The sequence below is a fragment of the Plasmodium malariae genome (genome assembly GCF_900090045.1).
Source record: "Plasmodium malariae genome assembly, chromosome: 14".
Lineage (NCBI taxonomy): Eukaryota > Apicomplexa > Aconoidasida > Haemosporida > Plasmodiidae > Plasmodium > Plasmodium malariae.
In genome coordinates this window covers 2,421,630-2,440,602 of record NC_041788.1, presented here as the reverse complement: position 1 = coordinate 2,440,602, position 18,973 = coordinate 2,421,630, and the positions used below count along the sequence as shown (strand labels likewise).

General features: G+C 29.7%; 4 protein-coding genes across 4 annotated transcripts; 1 reads left to right on the top strand and 3 right to left on the bottom strand.

The window, feature by feature from the left end:
- Positions 1-2,157, top strand: MSP9 (merozoite surface protein 9, putative; the record flags this gene model as incomplete). Its single annotated transcript, XM_029008209.1, has 1 exon — positions 1-2,157. The coding sequence occupies one exon, from the start codon at positions 1-3 to the stop codon at positions 2,155-2,157; it is 2,157 nt and encodes a 718-aa protein (XP_028864522.1).
- A 1,441-nt stretch (positions 2,158-3,598) lies between these two features.
- On the bottom strand, positions 3,599-6,127 carry PmUG01_14062800 (RNA pseudouridylate synthase, putative; the record flags this gene model as incomplete). The annotated part of the gene is made up of 3 exons (XM_029008208.1): positions 3,599-4,684; positions 4,950-5,040; positions 6,087-6,127. The coding sequence occupies 3 exons, from the start codon at positions 6,125-6,127 to the stop codon at positions 3,599-3,601; spliced, it is 1,218 nt and encodes a 405-aa protein (XP_028864521.1).
- Positions 6,128-7,208: 1,081 nt separating this feature from the next.
- Positions 7,209-11,352, bottom strand: PmUG01_14062700 (conserved Plasmodium protein, unknown function; the record flags this gene model as incomplete). The annotated part of the gene is made up of 2 exons (XM_029008207.1): positions 7,209-10,865; positions 11,338-11,352. 2 exons carry the CDS (start codon positions 11,350-11,352, stop codon positions 7,209-7,211), a joined length of 3,672 nt encoding a protein of 1,223 aa, XP_028864520.1.
- A 2,882-nt stretch (positions 11,353-14,234) lies between these two features.
- Positions 14,235-17,539, bottom strand: NEK1 (NIMA related kinase 1, putative; the record flags this gene model as incomplete). Its single annotated transcript, XM_029008206.1, has 2 exons — positions 14,235-14,469; positions 14,694-17,539. The coding sequence occupies 2 exons, from the start codon at positions 17,537-17,539 to the stop codon at positions 14,235-14,237; spliced, it is 3,081 nt and encodes a 1,026-aa protein (XP_028864519.1).
- Positions 17,540-18,973: the final 1,434 nt, after the last annotated feature.

The following is an 18,973-nucleotide window of genomic DNA, read 5'->3' as shown; positions in this document are numbered from 1 at the left end:
ATGAAAATAAAATTTTTAATTTTTCCCTTGGTTGCCTTGCTTGTTCAGAATAGTTTTGCAAGGTGTAACGATGTGGCAGAATTCACAAAATTGTTCGACAACGACCTTATAAGTAATTATGAGAAATTATTTAAAGTTATCAAATGTCAATATTGCAAAGCAAATAAAAAAGAATTTAAGGATGAAAAATGTAAACAAATAAAGGAAGAATGTAAGCAATTATTGAAAGGAGGAAAATATCCCCAAATGGTAAAGAATTTAATGTATGGTATAAAAGTAGATGATAGTCAAGATTTATTTGGACATGACACAGAGGAATTAAAAAAATTAATTAATTTCTTAGAATTGCATAAAAAAGAAATTGACAATGTAAAAGGTATGATAGATCATATAAAAGATAACAAATCCTTGTTGCAACTTAATGCAGGAAACAACTCAACTGTTCATACTCTAAATGCAAAAATGAAGAACTTGAAAAATAATGTAGACTATATAGAAAAGAGTCAGGATTTCATAAATAAACATTTAAATGCTGGAAGTGATGATATAGATAATGAGGATTTGCAAAATATGTTTAATATAAAAGAAACAGGAGAAACAGATAATGGTTATAAAGGATTATATAAACTTAGCAATAGTGCGAATACATTAGATCTTAATGAAGATGATAATATTCATAATATAGAACTAGGGGATATTGGTATCAAAGATTTTGTAAAAAATAATATGAAAGATATACTTAAAAATGGAGATGGACTTTTAGATATAGTAAAAAGTACATTAATTCAAGATGGTGGTAATATTGGAGGAGATTTAGTAAATCTTATAGAAAAAGGAAAAGAGATAGGTGAAAAAATTTTACATATAGAAGGAGTAATTAAAGGTAAATCAAAAACACAAACAGGTCATGATGCAATTGAACAGCTAGATCATTTTAAAACGGAATTAGCTTCTTATGAATATTTATTAGTTAATCTTAAAGGTGTAGTTCTGAATAAACTAAAAGATATATTACTAAAACTGTTATATAAAGCTTATATATCCTATAGAAAAAAAAAAGCAAAAGAATTAGGTTTAGAAGAAGCAGTTGAAGTTACTCATGATACCTATGTGAATGAATTAAAAAAAGGTATCATCGAATTAGGTATGAAAATATTCTTTCACAAAGTCAAACATTTATTATCTATCGTTAAAAAGAAAATATTCTACAAAAAGAACTCAAAAGCTAGTACTTCGGGTAAGGAACAAAAACAGGTCGATATGCATAATACCGTTGAAACACCTAAACTAAGAGGAACTGCCCCAGATGAAGAGGTTGCTCTTATGTCCAGCATAGACAACATGATTGAAGAAATAGACTTTTACGAAAATGAAATGTATCACAATCAATATGTAGACACAGCCAACCAAGAAAATGCTAACGTGCAAGGAATGGACGAAGATGAACAAACACAAGACGAACAAATGGTTGACGAGCAAGCGGCTAATCCAGTAGTGGATGGTACGCCAACCGATAACACGCCAACCGATAACACACCAACCGATAACACACCAGCCGATAACACACCAACCGATAACACACCAACAGATAACACACCAGCCGATAACACACCAACAGATAACACACCAGCGGGTGGCGTTGAACAGGAAGTAGAGGCTCCAAACAATAATCAGAATGAAGAAACGAATGCCCTTAATTACAATTTTGTTGAGACTCTTGACAAATTAGCTGAAGAGGGTGCCGTCCAAGATGCAATAAATCAAATAGTACACGATAGCATAGCTGTGGAAGCTGCCAAAATAGAGGAAGTCGTTGACAACGTTATAGAGGAAGTGTCTAAAATGGAGGACAATTTACCAGGTAACGAAAACGAAGCGGATGAGTTAAGTCAAGTCCAAACTCCACACAGTGAAACAGCGGTACCTAATCACGCAGTGGGTGAAGTAACTCAAGAACTAGCAGCACATAACGAAGCGGCAGAGGTAGTTCAACCATCTACACCATATAACCAAGTGGGGGAAGTAACTCAAACTCAAGCGGTAGTACCACAAAACAATGCGGATGAGGTTGTCCAAGCAGTGGTACCACACAACAACGAAGTAGGTGAGGCAGTCCAAACGGCAGTTCCACACAACGAAGTAGTCGAAGTGGTATAAGAAGAAGCATGCATCAATTTTCGCCATGCTTTGCAGAAACAATATGCAATGACTTTCCTCCATTTCTGTTCTTCCAACGGAAGCAAACGCGATTTTCAAAAATTGCACCCATATGTTTTAGCACGATCTTACCACAATCATAGTACAGTTTTATATGTTCGTATTTTTCAATAATTTTGTTATCTTTAAAGGTGCAATTGATGAGGGTCCAAAGTTGGAAATCATAAATGATATCTTCATTCATAGTGTCCACAAGTAGAGTTAAAAAAAAAAAAAAAAAATCTGTTACCCTTTTTTCACTTTGTTAATATTCTACCAATAAGTGCGTGCGTATATACATAAATGCATATAATATGTACATATGTTGTACACATATGCACATGGTTCGTTTGTTTCTTTCCAAAATGGACAGTATATGTATATTTATTTTGAATGGAGTACTAAAAGAATATGGTTATATATAAAAGTAATTAAATTGGCTAAAAAAAAAAAAAAAAAATTATTTTGCGAAGCCTTATTTTGTTGGTTTGTATATTTGTACTTGGATGAGTTCCGTTTAACACAACATTGAAGAGTGTTTAAATTGGACAGTATATATGGTTACTTTGTCTCTCTCGTTTTACTTTATATTATTTCATTTTTTTTTTTTTTTTTTTTGTATATTGTACCGTAAAATCATTTGCAAAATTTTTTCCTATGTTTGTGTATATAGTTTTATTCATTATCCGTTGAAACGCTAATTTTTTCGTGGTAGATTATTAATTTTTTTTTTTTTATCTTAATTTTAAAATTTTAGTTTTTTCATTTTTCCGTTGCAATATTACCTTTATTGTTTTTTTTTTTTTTTTTTTTCCTTTTTGTACTTCCTTTTTTATTTTTTTTCCTTTTTTTTTTTTGTTTCCTTTTTGTACTTTTTTATTTTTGTTTCCTTTTTTTTTTTTTCCTTTTTTTCTTTGTTTTCCTAGTATTTGTATTGTAAAAAACTGTCTGATTAACTTCTTTCACTTTTTAAAATAAGAGTTCAGCGTGTGTGAGTCTGTAAAATGCGGCGTGAAAGAATGATGCCCATAGTTACTGAGAGTTACAAATATTTGCACAAAGTTGTGCGTACTCATGGTGAATATTAAAAGTGTGAAGCTCCTGCTCACAGGCAGGTGCTAGCACGAATAGAGAGGGGGGGGGATGGGGAAATAGATATTGTTGGGAAGAAAAAGGCATAAGGAAAAAAAAAAAAAAAAATAAAAAAAAAATGATGTAATAATTTGCTTGGTCACGATGATCAAAAGTATCATGCATGTGCATATATATTTATGTATATGTTGATATGTCCATAATGGCGGTAAAGGAGGAGAAACATGCAATGGATAACACCTAAAGAAGCTTGGTTTAAAAAAGTATGCTTCTCTACATACGCGAAAGCAGTACTACTTCTTGCTGCACATCATATATCCCTAACAATTGAATCCTTTAAATAATTTTGTACGTAGACAAATTTATCATCAGTATCAGTTACCATATTCCCAGGTGGTTGGCATAATGTTAATTTTGAATTATATTTAGGAATTAAATGAACAATTGTTGAGTGTATTTTTAAAGGCATAATAAAATTTTGTGTTAAATCAGATGATCTGTAAGGTCCAAAAGAAAATCTTTTACATTTCCTGATGGTTATATTATATTTTGCAAATAATTTGTCTATATCTGTGTGTGATTTTTCAACATATGTTAATTTAATCCATTTACTTACTAACCCAGATTTTATGACTTGTACATGTAAAGGACGTATATGCACATGTTCTACATAACAACCTTTTTGCAATAATTTTATTTTTTCATCAGTTAATTGTTCTTGTGTTTTTATTAAATAAGTAGTTAATATATTATTATTTACATGTTTCAAATTATTTGCAAAATCTCCATCATTTGTTAGTAATACTATTCCTTCACTTAATGAGTTAAGACTATTGACAATTATTAAGTGTTCAGGTATAAAATTTATTACATTATTTTTTGATTCATATAATATATTTTTTTTTTTTATAAAATCGAAAAGGTTCATATTCAATTTTGAATTATTCCTAGTTATTATTCTATTATTCTTAAAAAACTCATTTTTATCCCTTATATCTGACTTTCCATCGTTCACAATTCCCCTTACGTTATTCCTTTTTTTGCCCAATTCACCCATTATACTCTGCTTTATCGTTAACGTTTTTTGATCTGTACTAGAACTTCCTGTTAATTCCATACTTGTCAGAAGCTTCCTCTGTATCTTTTTAGCCCCTTCCATATCTCCCTTATATGGTAGTTGTAGTTTATAGTTCTCAGCTAACACCCTCTTATAATCATTATAAAATATCCGCTTTTCCTCATATTCGTAATTTTTATCAGTACTGCAAAATACATGTTTCGGCTTATAAACACCCCATAGTTTTGTTGTAATGTCTACGTTAATTTTCTTTCCGTCTATCACTATCGTCGAATTTACATCAACAGCAACATTTTGCTTAATTACTTGGTTGTTTACCTTTCGTCAGGTTAAGAAAAAAGAAAAAAAAAGAAAGTCTATGAAGATGGTTCCATAAATAATTTTGCATACATGAACGTGGACATGTACAGATATAAAATAAAATAAAACAAAATAAGCAAAATAAACAAAATAAACAAAATAAACAAAATAAACAAAATAAAAAATAGTTGACAAAATTGTGCTGCTCCTCCTGCATACTCCTTAACTGTAAAAAACAAAAAAGAGCAAAAAGTAAAAAGAACGAAACAAAAAAAAATTAAACCTTAATTTTCCCGCTTTTTATCAATTCTTGGGCCTTACTCCTCGACGTTACGGAGGATAGGGACAGTATTTTCGAAAGCCTTAAAAATGTTCTGCACAGGGGAATACACACACACATATATATATATCAATATGTATTAGTGTTAATATATACGTCTGTTACCATATATGTACACATGAACATGTCGTGTTAAATGTTGTGTTAAAATATATGTGTGTAGTAAAAAAGGAGAATAAGAAATATGGCTCAAGGGAACAAAGAAAAACAGCGGAATGTTCAACATACATTCACGAACTCAGACATAATCATGCTTATACTTTCTATGTTAAATAATTTCAAAAAAAGCAAAAAATTGAGTTCATACGTTTTCTTTAGCTGAACTGATGGAAACATGCTCCTTCTTTCCTTCACATTTTTTAGGAAATTTTAAAGGGAAAATACTAACTTCACTTAAAAAGGGAATTATTCCCATATTTATTTTGTATTTACAATTTTTTTTTTTTTTTTTTACAATTTAAATAATATTGTATTTGTTGAGATTTTTCTCTCTTTGATATGACTCAGAGAGGAAGAGTGGGGAAAGAAAAAAAAAAAAAAAAAAAAAAAAAAAAAAAAATAATAATAACAATAACAATAACAATAACAATAACAATAACAATTACAATAACAATAACAATAACAATAACAATATCAATAACAATAACAATAACAATTACAATAACAATTACAATAACAATAACAATAATAAAATAAGTTAACCTTGTTCATAAAAAGAAAAAAAGGGAAACTACTGAAAAGGTTCAAATGTCGGAAATGATTGACGTGATAATAGTTGAACAGGTATGACGAACAAACAGTTTAACACATGTTCACATGGGGCCAAAAGAGTAACCCGCCTTCGCAAAAATGAGGCTGTTTAATTTTTGTAGGATTTTTTTTTTTTTTTTTTTTTTGTATTATCTTAAATAAGAAGAAAAACAAATAGCTATGAAAGGATAATCAAAAATGAAAAAAAATAATAATAAAAAATTGCTAAGTGTTAGGTATAAAGTGCGAAGAGTAACAATTTACCATTTAATAATTCAAAATACAAAATTCCAATTGTACCATTTAGGTGAACACCCTTTTCCCAAGAACAATTTTCTGTAATCGTTCTCCTCATCCTTAGCATAGCACATTACATTCCACTAAGGCTCATCATTGCGTAATGAGATAAGCTACACTTGCTTTTGTGCTTCTCTCATCCAACCATTTTTGTAAATTTGAAAAATGCATCAATGATACCACAACAAAGGCACATGGCTTTTCCAACCAACACATTTTATTATACTGCATTCAGATTGTTTTGTTAAAAATAGAGCCTTTACAATAAACTAATAAAAATAAGTTTTTAATAGAATATCTTAGTGCATTTCATGAACATGTGGAGACATATATATATCTACATGTAACATGTACGTGCGAAATGTACATGCACAATTATATGTTCAATGCCCGTACGCATGGATGAATCAGGAAAACGCTGTTATATAGCAAAAATAAAATAAAAGCTGTAATATGCATAAGCATTATGAAAAAAGGCTTTTATTTACATTTTGTTTTCTTTTTAAAATAGCTACATCTCTCTCAACAAACTGTAACACTTAACGACGATAATGCACACAAAAAAAAAAAAAAAAATAAAGTAAAATAAAAAAGGGGGGGGGAGGAAATAATGGTAAAAACGAGGAGAAAAAACATTGGGGAAAAAGCCCGCAGGAGGCAGCGATCCCTTATTTCCTGTGTTCATATATAAACTGTGTAACCATAAATAATTTTATGACAGCTCTTACACCTTTATTTTTTTTTATTTCACCCTTTACATAGTTTTTTTTTTTTTAAAATAAACAATAAATTAAGACACATTCTTTTAAATTTCAAAAAAAAAAAAAAAAAAAAAAAAAATTAAATAAAACGTTCATAATCACTTGAGGTTACTACTACCTTCTTCTCATTTAAGCCTCCAAAAATTTTTGAGTGCAGAGTGCAAAAACATTTCACATTTTTACAAAAGTGTATGTCATGTTTTTGTAAATGGTAAACTGCACTTCGGTAAGCAACTGTTAAATTTTATGTATGTTTCGAATTCTCCTGAAAGAAATAGGAACCAAGCAACTAAGCATACATACCTGCACACATACGTACAAACATACGTATGTGAACATGGGTGTAACTGCCTATGTTCATATTTCACGCGCGCTAGGTACCCCCCCCCCCCCATTAACAAGCATACATAGCAACTCGCGTCTGATTACCCCCTCCTTTGGCTACCCCATTTTGTTTCTGCCTTTTCTTGGAAGTATTACGCAAAATGTATGCATCCTCCTTCATCCAGTTGCTACGATGTATGTCATCCTCTTCCTCTTTCATTAAGTGTACGTTAAATTTCTTTTTATATATATCAAACAAGTAGTAGTAGTACCTTTTTATTATGCTTACCCTGTAAGCATATGATAATTTTTTAAAATTTTTTCTTTTTCTTTTTTCAATTACATACATATTATAATTATTTTGTTTCATTAAATAGGAACAAACATAAATATTAAATAAGCTCTGTAAAAATTTGGTGCATAATTTATCCAAAATTTTGGTAGCACCAATGGAAGGGGGTAATAGTGCTGGGGTGGTCTTCTGTATAATCTTATTCTTACTAGTATCATTTCCTTTGTTTATGTTATCTACTCTACTCTTTTTGCACTCTTCATATGTATATAAATCTGAATTATCGTTAAAGATGAAAAAGGCTTCACTAAATATGGGGTCTATAAGTCTTCCTTTGTTTTTTTTATCTTCATCCGTGTCTACAGATAAGCACTTTGTTCCTTCTTCCTTCCCATGCTCCTGTTCTATCTTCCGCTCTTGTTTATTCTGTTCATTTGGAAAAACATTTTGTTCTTGGTTTTTTCCCCATTGAGTAGTTCCTGTCCCTATCTCTACCCGATCTGGGGTATTATCATCATTATCATCTTTACGATATAGTTCGGATAACATTTCATTTTTCCTCATACCTTTCTTAAAAACATCTTCATCTAGTTGACCGTTAATGATGGTACCCAAATTTTTGGACTTTTTATGTAAAAAATAAACGTTCATAATCTTTTGAAAATGTACATAAGTTGACAAAATGACTTCCCTCTTTTTGATGCATAAAGGACGACGATCAAAACCATATGAATTAATCGATTCACATAAATATATTTGAAGATTTTTATTTCTCATATTATTTTTGTTAAAATTGTTATATATACAATTTTCGTTACACACACTGTCTTTTTTATTTACAATTTTTATTATTTTTTCAACAATCATATTTATGTTCATATTGTTAATAACTTCATTTCCATTACAGATATTGTAGAAATAGTTCTCTACATTCCCTTCTTCTTTGTCATTATTTGAATGTATGTATTTCTTATGACTACTACTCATGCCGCTATTATTACTATTATTATTAATCCCCCTAAATTCGTTGCGATGGTTTATATTGAAAATTCTGCACACGCGCAGCTTCATGCCCCTCATATCATCCTCCTTTGACACGCGCCTATCACTGCGCCTGCTTCTACTTCCATTGCTATGTGCGCTTCTACTTCCACTGCTACGTTCGCTTCTACTTCCACTGCTACGTTCGCTTCTACTTCCGCTTCTACGTTCGTCCCTACTTCCACTTCTACGTTCGTCCCTACTCACGCTCCTTTTGTTGTCCTTTTTGTTTTTCCCCTTCAAGCCGCTGATAATCTCGTTTTTCATCTCGGGCTCTGTTAAGAAAAACACTATTGATAAATTCAATCCCTTATTGTAATTTATATAATTATAAACTTTTTCTTGATTTTTCTTAGTTTTTAAATTAAGTAATGGTTTATAAAAAGGGATGAATCCATCGAAGTATACATCATATATTAGAATGTTTCTCACATAATTATTCTGTTTTAAACAATAATAACAGAAAAACTCATGTTCAGAATTTTTTGTACAAATAGTTATAACATTCTTCTTATTGTTATAGTATATATCTGTGTTCGATGGTAATTTTATATTAGTACAAACATACGTTAAATTTTCCACCTTTCTATTTAACACTACAACAATGTAACTGTATGGTATGTACAATAAACCACAACAAGCACTGTTATCACAAGTCTTACATTTTTCTTTTATAATTCTGTACAAGCATTTATGAAAAAATAATTTTAACAAATTCTCCTCTTCTTTCGAATTAGTATTGGGGATACAATTCTTCTCCTCTTTTATTCCATCTACCTTTAAATGATTTTTCAGTGTACCTTTGTTACAAGTCTTCCCTTGTACAACATCATCTAAAGGAATAGAAGTACAACTTCTCTTGTCATAATAATATTTTTCAAAACAGAATAACTCGAAGAATGCCTTTGCATACAGTTTCATCTCCGCAGCGTCCGATGCTACCTTCCCGTACGAGCTGGCATCACCTCCACTACTGCATCTATTCATATCACTAACACTGTTTCTATCCACATAGCTAACGTTTTTGTCGATACCACTGCCATCCTTATCATCAAAGATGGAGTTTTTTTCTTTTCCATTATGATCGGAAAAAGTGCAGTTAAAGAGGCAAGGGTATTTACTGTTTAGGTACCTAAAAAAATTTTCTTTTAAATGTTTGTTGGAGCATTTACACACAGGTGGGTTATAAAATAGGAAAATATTTTGGTCGTTCTGTCTGTACATGTCATATATATATTTAAACTGCTTTTCAAAACATAAGACATCTGGTGATAAGTTTGATACATAGCTTGCATCTGAGTAACTAGAATGTGAACTGAATGATTCATTGTGTTCACACTCGTCAGAATAATCATTAATATTGATACTATTACTTATTCTATTTGCCGTATTTACGAAATTGTCCACATCTTCTCCTTCTTTTTCTACTTGTTCCACTTCTTTCACTTCTTCCACTTCTTTCACTTCTTCCACTTCTTTCACTTCTTCCACTTCTTTCACTTCTTCCACTTCTTTCACTTGTTCCACTTGTTCCACTTCTTTCACTTGTTCCACTTGTTCCACTTCTTTCACTTCTTTCACTTCTTTCACTTCTTCCACTTCTTCCACTTCTTTTTTTAAAATATTACCATATTCAACATGATATACATCCTCCGTTGCCTCCTTCACACTACTGCTACGTCGATCATGTAATAAATCGCATTTTTCATTCTCCTTCTCATTAATATGCAAACTTTCGCTTTCATTATTATAGGAAAATGAATCACTCTGTATCTCATTCCTTATTATATTATCTTCTGTATGATTAACAATACTAATTTTACATTCGCCATTTTTTTCTTTATCCTTATTGCCTTTTTTTTTATTTTTATCTTTTTCATTCAATGAACTGTCATTATCCTCTTCCCTAGTTTTTCCACTCCTCATTTGATTATCTTTATCACTAATATTATTGTTCTTTATTTCATTTCTTTCACTTTCTGTTTTTCCTTTTACTAAACTCTTATTCTCATGGATGTTTTCACTTTTACATTGAGCTGACACATTATACATTCCGTCCCAATAACAATCGCGTATTTTGCTGCGGCTACTTCTACCACTACGTCCACCACTGCTAATTGCACTACTTCTAGCGCTACGCCTACCCCTTTTGTCTTTTTTTCCCCTCCCCACTAATGCATGCTTACTAATCAGTATCTTTTTCTTTTTAAAGATAATGTTCAGAAAATTATGATACCCCAAAAATATTTCAAATTTTTCATTTAAATAATAGTTCAACTTATTAACATCTTTTACTTTGTTCTTTCTTTTATTGCTAAGGTATTTGTTTTCAAATAATAATTTATCTATTATTAATTCTTGCCCTATTAAGAAGTTTGATAGTCCGCTGGTATTCTGTCGAGAGAACGAAAAGGAGTGTACGAGAGTCGTACGTGCAGATATGTGTCTATGTTCGCGTGTGAGCAAATGCATATATAAACATACATGTATACATGTAAATATATACACGTATGTAAACCAGTAAATAGTATGCTTAACTGTAGAGTATTCAAATATTAAGAATTGTAAAGAGAACGCTTACGATGATGTAAAATAGCTTAAAGTATAAAAAACATCCATTTTATAAAAAACGAAATAGCACAGGAGGGGAGGGAACATCTTTTGCAGCTTCCCTCCCCCCTTATACGTCTTAACGTCGATTGGACAAGAAATGCATAAATACATATGTACACAAGAACAACGTGCTCATATCACTACAAAAAGGTATACATATACTAGGCGTACAGAACTATATGTAAAATTAGCATGTCGATCCATTTCCAATGTGGGAATATTCTTTTTTTTTTTTTTTTTTTTTCTTTTTTACTTCGAACTTATCCATGTGACAAGTACTGAAAATGTGGTGCCCTGGATCAAACGAATAATTGCTTTTAGGTATTTTTTTTTATTTTTTTATTTTATTTTATTTTTTTATTTTTTTTTATTATTTTATTTTTTATTTTATTTTTTTTATTTTATTTTTTTATTTTTTTTTTTATTTTTTTTATTATTTTTTTTATCTTTTTTTCTTCTCTCCCTTATAGTACTATTTTTTTTTAGAACGTTCTTTTTTGAAAATTTTTCATAAATTTTCAATAATCTTCAAAATTTTTCAAAACATTTCAAAATTTTCTACATTAAACTGTTGTTGAGTAAACATAAATAATCTTAAAATGAACAGAGTTCTCTACAACAAAAGTGCCAAAAATTAAATGAAGTGCAAAAACAAACTAGAGCACGTCAAGGGGACGAAGAAAAGATGCTCAACTACAAAATACACTTGAAGTTTTCCAACTAAGTTCAACGACTTAAAGGTTAATGAAGCACAAATAAAAAAAAAGTATACATACCTACGTACATACATATACAATACATACATATACAATACATACGTATACAATACATACGTATACAATACATACGTATACAATACATACGTATACAATACATACGTATACAATACATACATATACAGTACATACATATACAATACATACATACATGCATGAATATAGGCATATAGTTCTTATGTATAAATATGAAAATATGCGAATGTGCGTGAACAGCCGTGCGTATTAGCGTATTTAACACCCATCCTACATTATTTAAACGTTAGGAATATTATTTGTAAAAACACCTGACATGTTCATAATAATTTTTTCTTTTTCTCAATCCCAAAAGGTTTACAATATTTCATAATTTAATAAAACATTTTTAAATAAATTTGGAAACCTTTCTTGTTTGCTCAAAATTAAAAAAAAATAAAATAAAACACATGTATATATGCATAAATATATGCATAAATATATGCATAAATATATGCATAAATATATGCGTATATATATGCGTATATATATGAGTTTATATGAGTATATATATGTGTATATATAAACATGTACATATAATGGTGAAAGGAATCTATATATTTATGCGCATTATTTAAGTATTCAATTACGTATATACGTATTATACGCATATTAATGCAAATATATATATATATATATAAATAGTACGTGCACATACGGTATTTTGTATGTATGTATGTATATGGTACTTTGCGTACATATACTTGTATAGAATAAATTCATAAAGCGAAAATTTGTGAAAAGAATAATTTTAACATTAATTAATAATTTGTCATTAACTTATGTGTATAGTGTATACGAATATGTAGTAAAAGAGTATTAAACTACAAACTGATATAAATGTTTATGTAATAAGCCAACGGGAAGATGTAGTGAAGTAGAATTAGAAGGACACTACTAAACATACATACGTATGCAGTAAAAAAGAGCATGCTAAAATTAAGTACAAATTAATGCATACTCTTAAGAAAAATTAAAAAAATAAAAAAAGGACGTTATATAGAAATTATAAAAATAAAACTAATTGACATTCACGTATATGCTACTTATATTAATTGGGGTATTCATTTTCCTTCCTATTTAAAAACTTTTAAAACGAAATGACAATGGAGTGGAATATAATGGATTATGATATAGTAGAATATAATGGATTATGATATAGTAGAATATAATGGATTATGATATAGTAGAATATAATGGATTATGATATAGTAGAATATAATGGATTATGATATAGTAGAATATAATGGATTATGATATAGTAGAATATAATGGATTATGATATAGTAGAATATAATGGATTATGATATAGTAGAATATAATGGATTATGATATAGTAGAATAAAATGGGTTATGATATAGTAGAATATAATGGATTATAATAGAGTAGGATATAATGGATTATAATAAAACAGAATATAAAAAAAAAAAAGAAAAGAAATAGTAAGGGGGGGGGGAATTAAATTCTTAATAAAATTAACAGTATATTATGTTAGAGAACCAAAACAAATTTAAATGAAAATATTTACATATATGTATATATATATATTTACATATATATATATATATATATATATATATATATATATATATATATATATATATATATATATATATATATATATATATTAATATTTACATTAACGCGTGCATATATGTAGATATGCACCTTTGGGGAAGAAACGAAGGTATACATACATGTGTGAATGCGTGCATATACGTATATATCCATGTACAAGTATATTTATGTACGTACACATATATATATGTACATGTATGCATTTCCCATACTCAAAATTAAAAATGCATTTATATTACATATTTAAAAAAAAAAAAATAATAATAAATAAATAAATAAAAACAATGCTAAAAAATAAAAAAAGGAACAGCAAAAGATTGAAATGTACATATTAGTACCATAACATCAAAGTAAAGAAATATAGGCATTATCGTATGGTAATAATAATGTATGACATGTACATAATATATTTATGCCATAAATGTGGGTGAATCAAAGAACCGAAAAAAATAAAATAGGAGCAAAATAAATATAGTAAAATATGAAAGAAATAATATAAAAAAGCAGCAAAATAAAGGAAGTAATGTAAAAGACGCAAAATAAACGTAGCAATGTGAAATACCAAAAATAAGTTAGGCAAAAAATAAAAGAATAAACTGTCATATAATAATAATGCACAAATGGAAGTAAAAGTGCTCTATAAAGAAAGGTTAAATAGACTTTAAAAAAAGTAGACAAGTATCAAAGAATCAAGAAAATGAAAAAAATGGTGAAAAATATTAGCGTAATGATAAAATAAAAAAGGCTAAAAATCCCCCCTCCCCATTTATCTGCCTCATGTTATCTACAGAAATACATACTTCTTTCATATGCACCCGCACCACCATTATTATGTACTAAATTTGTCGTGTTATAAATATTTCTATTTTTAATTACATAATTATGTTCACCATCTTCATGCTCCTTTTTCATGTTGTACGAGTTCCTTTTTTCATGTTCGTTCGTGCAAATAGACAGACTTCTGTTGCGCCTGCTGTCTTCATTCGGTTTGTTTGCGCCTTTTATTTTTTCACACCTAAAAGAGGGGGGGGGGAGAAGGAACGGAAAAAGAAGTCATAATAGTAGATGTATTTGCAGTAGTAGTAGCAGTCATAGGTACATTATTAAAGTTACATGTACATTATGTCAGTAGCATGCATACGAAAAAATGTCATCTTCGGGGTGCACACAGAAAAAAGCAACAGTGAGGTGTGTATAACTAGCTAATTTTTTTTTTTTTTTTTTTTTTATTTTGTGTACCTTTCATATCCCTGCACTGAGTAGGGGTAATTATTGGTTTGCCTCATTCGTTCATAAATTTCCTTATCCTTTTCAAGCAGTAACTTTTTTTTTTCGAGTAGGTACTCTCTGTCCTTTTCAAGATTTTTAAAACCTCTATTTTCTCCCACATTATTATTTTTATTATATGTATCATCTTCACATACATACACACTCGACTTGCGCCGACTGAGGTTGTTCATGTGGGGCATTGCACTAACACTTCGTCTAGCGTTGTCGTTAAAATACATGTTAGATATTCTGCTGCTTTTACACGTGCCTATTCCCTCGTCATTATTACCACTGTTGCTATTATTGTTTCCCCTACTATCGTTGTAGTTCCTCTCGTATTGGGGAGGTGTTCTATACCCAGAGTTGATAATTTCATTATACACGTCCTTCGCATTCTTTGTAATAGTCATGCGCTGTTTATTATCACCTTTATATTTTTCACTTTCCACCGAATTACTACTATACCGACTTAAGGTACTGTTATTATTGTAAGCACTATAGCATTCAGCAGCAGAATAATTATTATTAAGATGCGTACTATTATTACTATAATTGTGCATATTCTTACTCGAAATGCTTGTACTCACAGAATTTTTTTTTAAATATCTATTCATATCACATTTATCCAAGTTTTCATCATCATACATATTCGACTTCCTGTTGTCATTTATCATGTATGCTTTGTATTTATTTATGTGTGCATATGTGTCTTTCATCCTTGAAAAATTATTATTATAAGTACCCTCGTTCTGGTACCCTACCCTGCTGTTTTTCACCATGTCATCGTTGTTCCTGCTGCTAACATTGGCACCTCTGCTAACATTGGCTCCGCTACTAACATTGGTATCTCTACTAACATTGGTATCTCTACTAACATTGGCACCTCTGCTAACATTGGCACTGCTACTAACATTGGTACTGCTTCTAACACTGTCATTGTCATCTCTTCCCTTTAGAAAGAATTTTTCCCTTCGAATTTTTTCCATCCTTTCTCTCTCCCTCTCTCTCTCCATTCTCTGCTGCATTTTCTCTCTCTCAATTCGTTCTAGTCGTTCACGTTCTAGTTCTAACTCTCTCTCCCGATCCCTTTCTTTTTCTCGTTCCCTTTCTCTTTCCCTCTCAATTCGCTGCATTCTTTCCCGTTCTAGTCTTTCCTTCTTCTCATTCTCTATCCTCTCCAATCTCTCCTTTTCCAAACGCTTCTTCTCCATCAGTTTCATTTCCAAGGCTTTCCTTTGATTGTTCTCCTTTTCTATTCTGTTTCTCTCCATTTGTTCTCTCTCCATCTGCTCTTTCTCAATTCTGTTTCTCTCCATTTGCTTCCTCTCCATTTGGTCTCGTTCCCTCTCCATCTTTTCCTTATCATCTAACCGCCCTTTTTCTATATCATACATTTTTAGCTTTTCTTCCCTGCCAGCATATTTTCCATTCACCGCATGAGGGGTATTACTAATAATATGATGGTTATGATGATTGAACTTTACATTGTCCTTCGTAATCGTGTTAGAACTTTGTCTACTTAAACAACTTGAATTTCTTTCCCGTTCGTTGTTTCTTTTATTTACCAAAAAATTTGGAGAAATGCCATAATTTTTGGCATTATTATTACTATTAATGTTACTGATGTTACTATTAATGTTACTGATGTTACTATTAATGTTACTGATGTTACTATTAATGTTACTGATGTTATTAATGTTATTAATGTTATTAATGTTATTGATATTACTATTACTACCATTGTTATCCCTATTACCATTGTTATCCCTATTACCATTGTTATCCCTATTACCATTGTTATCCCTATTACTACTGTTATCCCTATTACCATTGTTATCACCTACATTTTTACACGTGCCAATATTAGCTAGCTGTGGGCAGGTATTTTCCTTTCTGCTAATAACAGCAGGTACTACATTTTTAATTATTTGGTAACCTAAACACTGTAATGCACTAGGTCTTTCCTTAGCTGATAAATTTAACAAATTCTTAATTAGAATATTTAACTCTTTTGATTTCCCTTTAATAGGTAACTCAGGTCCTCTTTTTAATTCCGATATTAATTGTGCAAAATTATTTGCTTTATGAAAAGGAGTTTTACCTGAACATAGTTCATATACAATACAACCAAGAGCCCACATATCACTCTTATCATCATAACTTTTTGTTTCATGTAATAATAATTCTGGTGACCAATAATATGGAGTACCAACACATGAATGTGCCATACTTTCTATACCTATATTTTTACTTAATCCAAAATCACCAATTTTTGCAATTGGTCTACCACTTAAATTATTTGCTTGAGCTGTTATTTTCCCTATATGTCTTATACCTGTAGAGAGGAAAATATTTTGCGGTTTTAAATCTCGATGTAATACCCTTTCTCCATTAGGGCCATCTTTTAAGTTATGGCAATATGCAAGTGCATGTAATAATTGTCTAGTTATATCTATTATTGCATGCTCTTCTATTTTACCAAACATTTTGTAACATTTTTGTATATTTCTTGATAAATCACCTGCATCACAAAATTCCATTAATATATATAATTTCTGGTTTGCTTTATTTAAAAATCTATCAATGTATCTAACAATATTTTTATGTTTTAATTCTCTCATTACATTCACTTCAATTACTAACTGAGATTTTTCTCTTTCTTTTAAACCCCTATAAGATATAGCTTTCCAACAAAAAAATTCTTGTGTCCTTTTATGCTTCACCAAAAACACTTCCCCAAATCTACCGCTGCCAATTTTTTTTATTACTTCATATTCGTTTAAACGATTCTCCCCATCGTCATACTTGCCCGGCATTTTACTCGCTTTTCTGTTCCTTCACATGTACATAATGTTATGTACATAAAGCTTCGTATATGCGTTTGTGTGTGTGTGTATTTGTGTCTATATTGGTGTGTGCATATATGTATGCATATATGTACATATACATACAAATAACTGTACTACAAAAACGAACAGGGGAACGGCTGTTCTTATGCCATTATACGTATACAAACATGTTTAGACTTCAAACAGGTATGCACATGTGTACATACAAATGTATTATGTATATATATATATATATATATATATATATATATATATATATATACATAATACATACAAAAGCTCAAAAAGGAGGTCAAGTAAGGGGGGGAGAGGAAAAAAAAAGAAAAACACAAACAAAATAAACGTTTTTATTTTTTAAAAGACAATTTATTTCTATTAAGTATGCTTAATTCAAATAAATTAAAAAAAAAAAAATTAAAAACATACATAATTAAAATATATATAGTTTAAAACATGGTATATTTTCGCTAAAAAGGCTATATAATTTGTTAAATTGTAAATATATACAATGTAAAGTTATGAACATACGTAAAACAAGTATCATAATGAAATTGTCTCTTCTGAAAATGATTATTTTGTTTGTTTGTTTGTACGCTTGTTTTTTTTTTTTTTATTTTATATATTTATTTCTTTTCTTTTCCTTTTTTTCTGTTTTGTTAGTATTTCTGCAAACATTGTAATCACCTTGTGTTAACTGCCAATCTGGTATTCATTTCCTTCTCCTTCTCTTTCCGTTTCTGTTTCTCTTTCTCTTTCTCCTTTTTTTGTTGTAAAATGCCTCAAAATTAAGAAAATATGCTAATAAATAATATTACTACGAATTCTTTTGTCCCGTGCAATAAATGACCACAGACTAAAGCATAACTAAGGGGGGTTATCTTCTGTTTATGCTGTAATTATTATTTATTTTTATTTGCAACATTGTTTTTTTGTATTCTTTTATAAATGCTTTTTTGTATGCTCCTCTATTTGTTTCTTCGCTTTTTTTTACTGTTTGCTTTTTCAAGTCTGTGTTCTCTTCCTCTCTCATATAAAATATAATGCACACATACATACATGCATATATATATATATATATATATATGTTTATATGTGTATATTATATGTAAGTTTCCATGAAGCATGGTATAAATTATTCGTTTTGCACCAATAAATTCATGGTTGAAATCGCAAGTGTCCCATGCCACCTTATGGTAAAGGGAGTACACATAATATATAAAGGGATAAGATTAAGAGGAAGTTAAAAATAAGAAAAAAAACATAAATTAAAACAAAAATAATAAAATAAAATCTAGGAGTGTTTAAATCAGCTATTAGTATTATTTCTGTATGGGGTAAATTATAGGTAATAAGTCAAATGAATTCAAAAGGTGTACGTAAAAAATTATAATTGATAAAAAA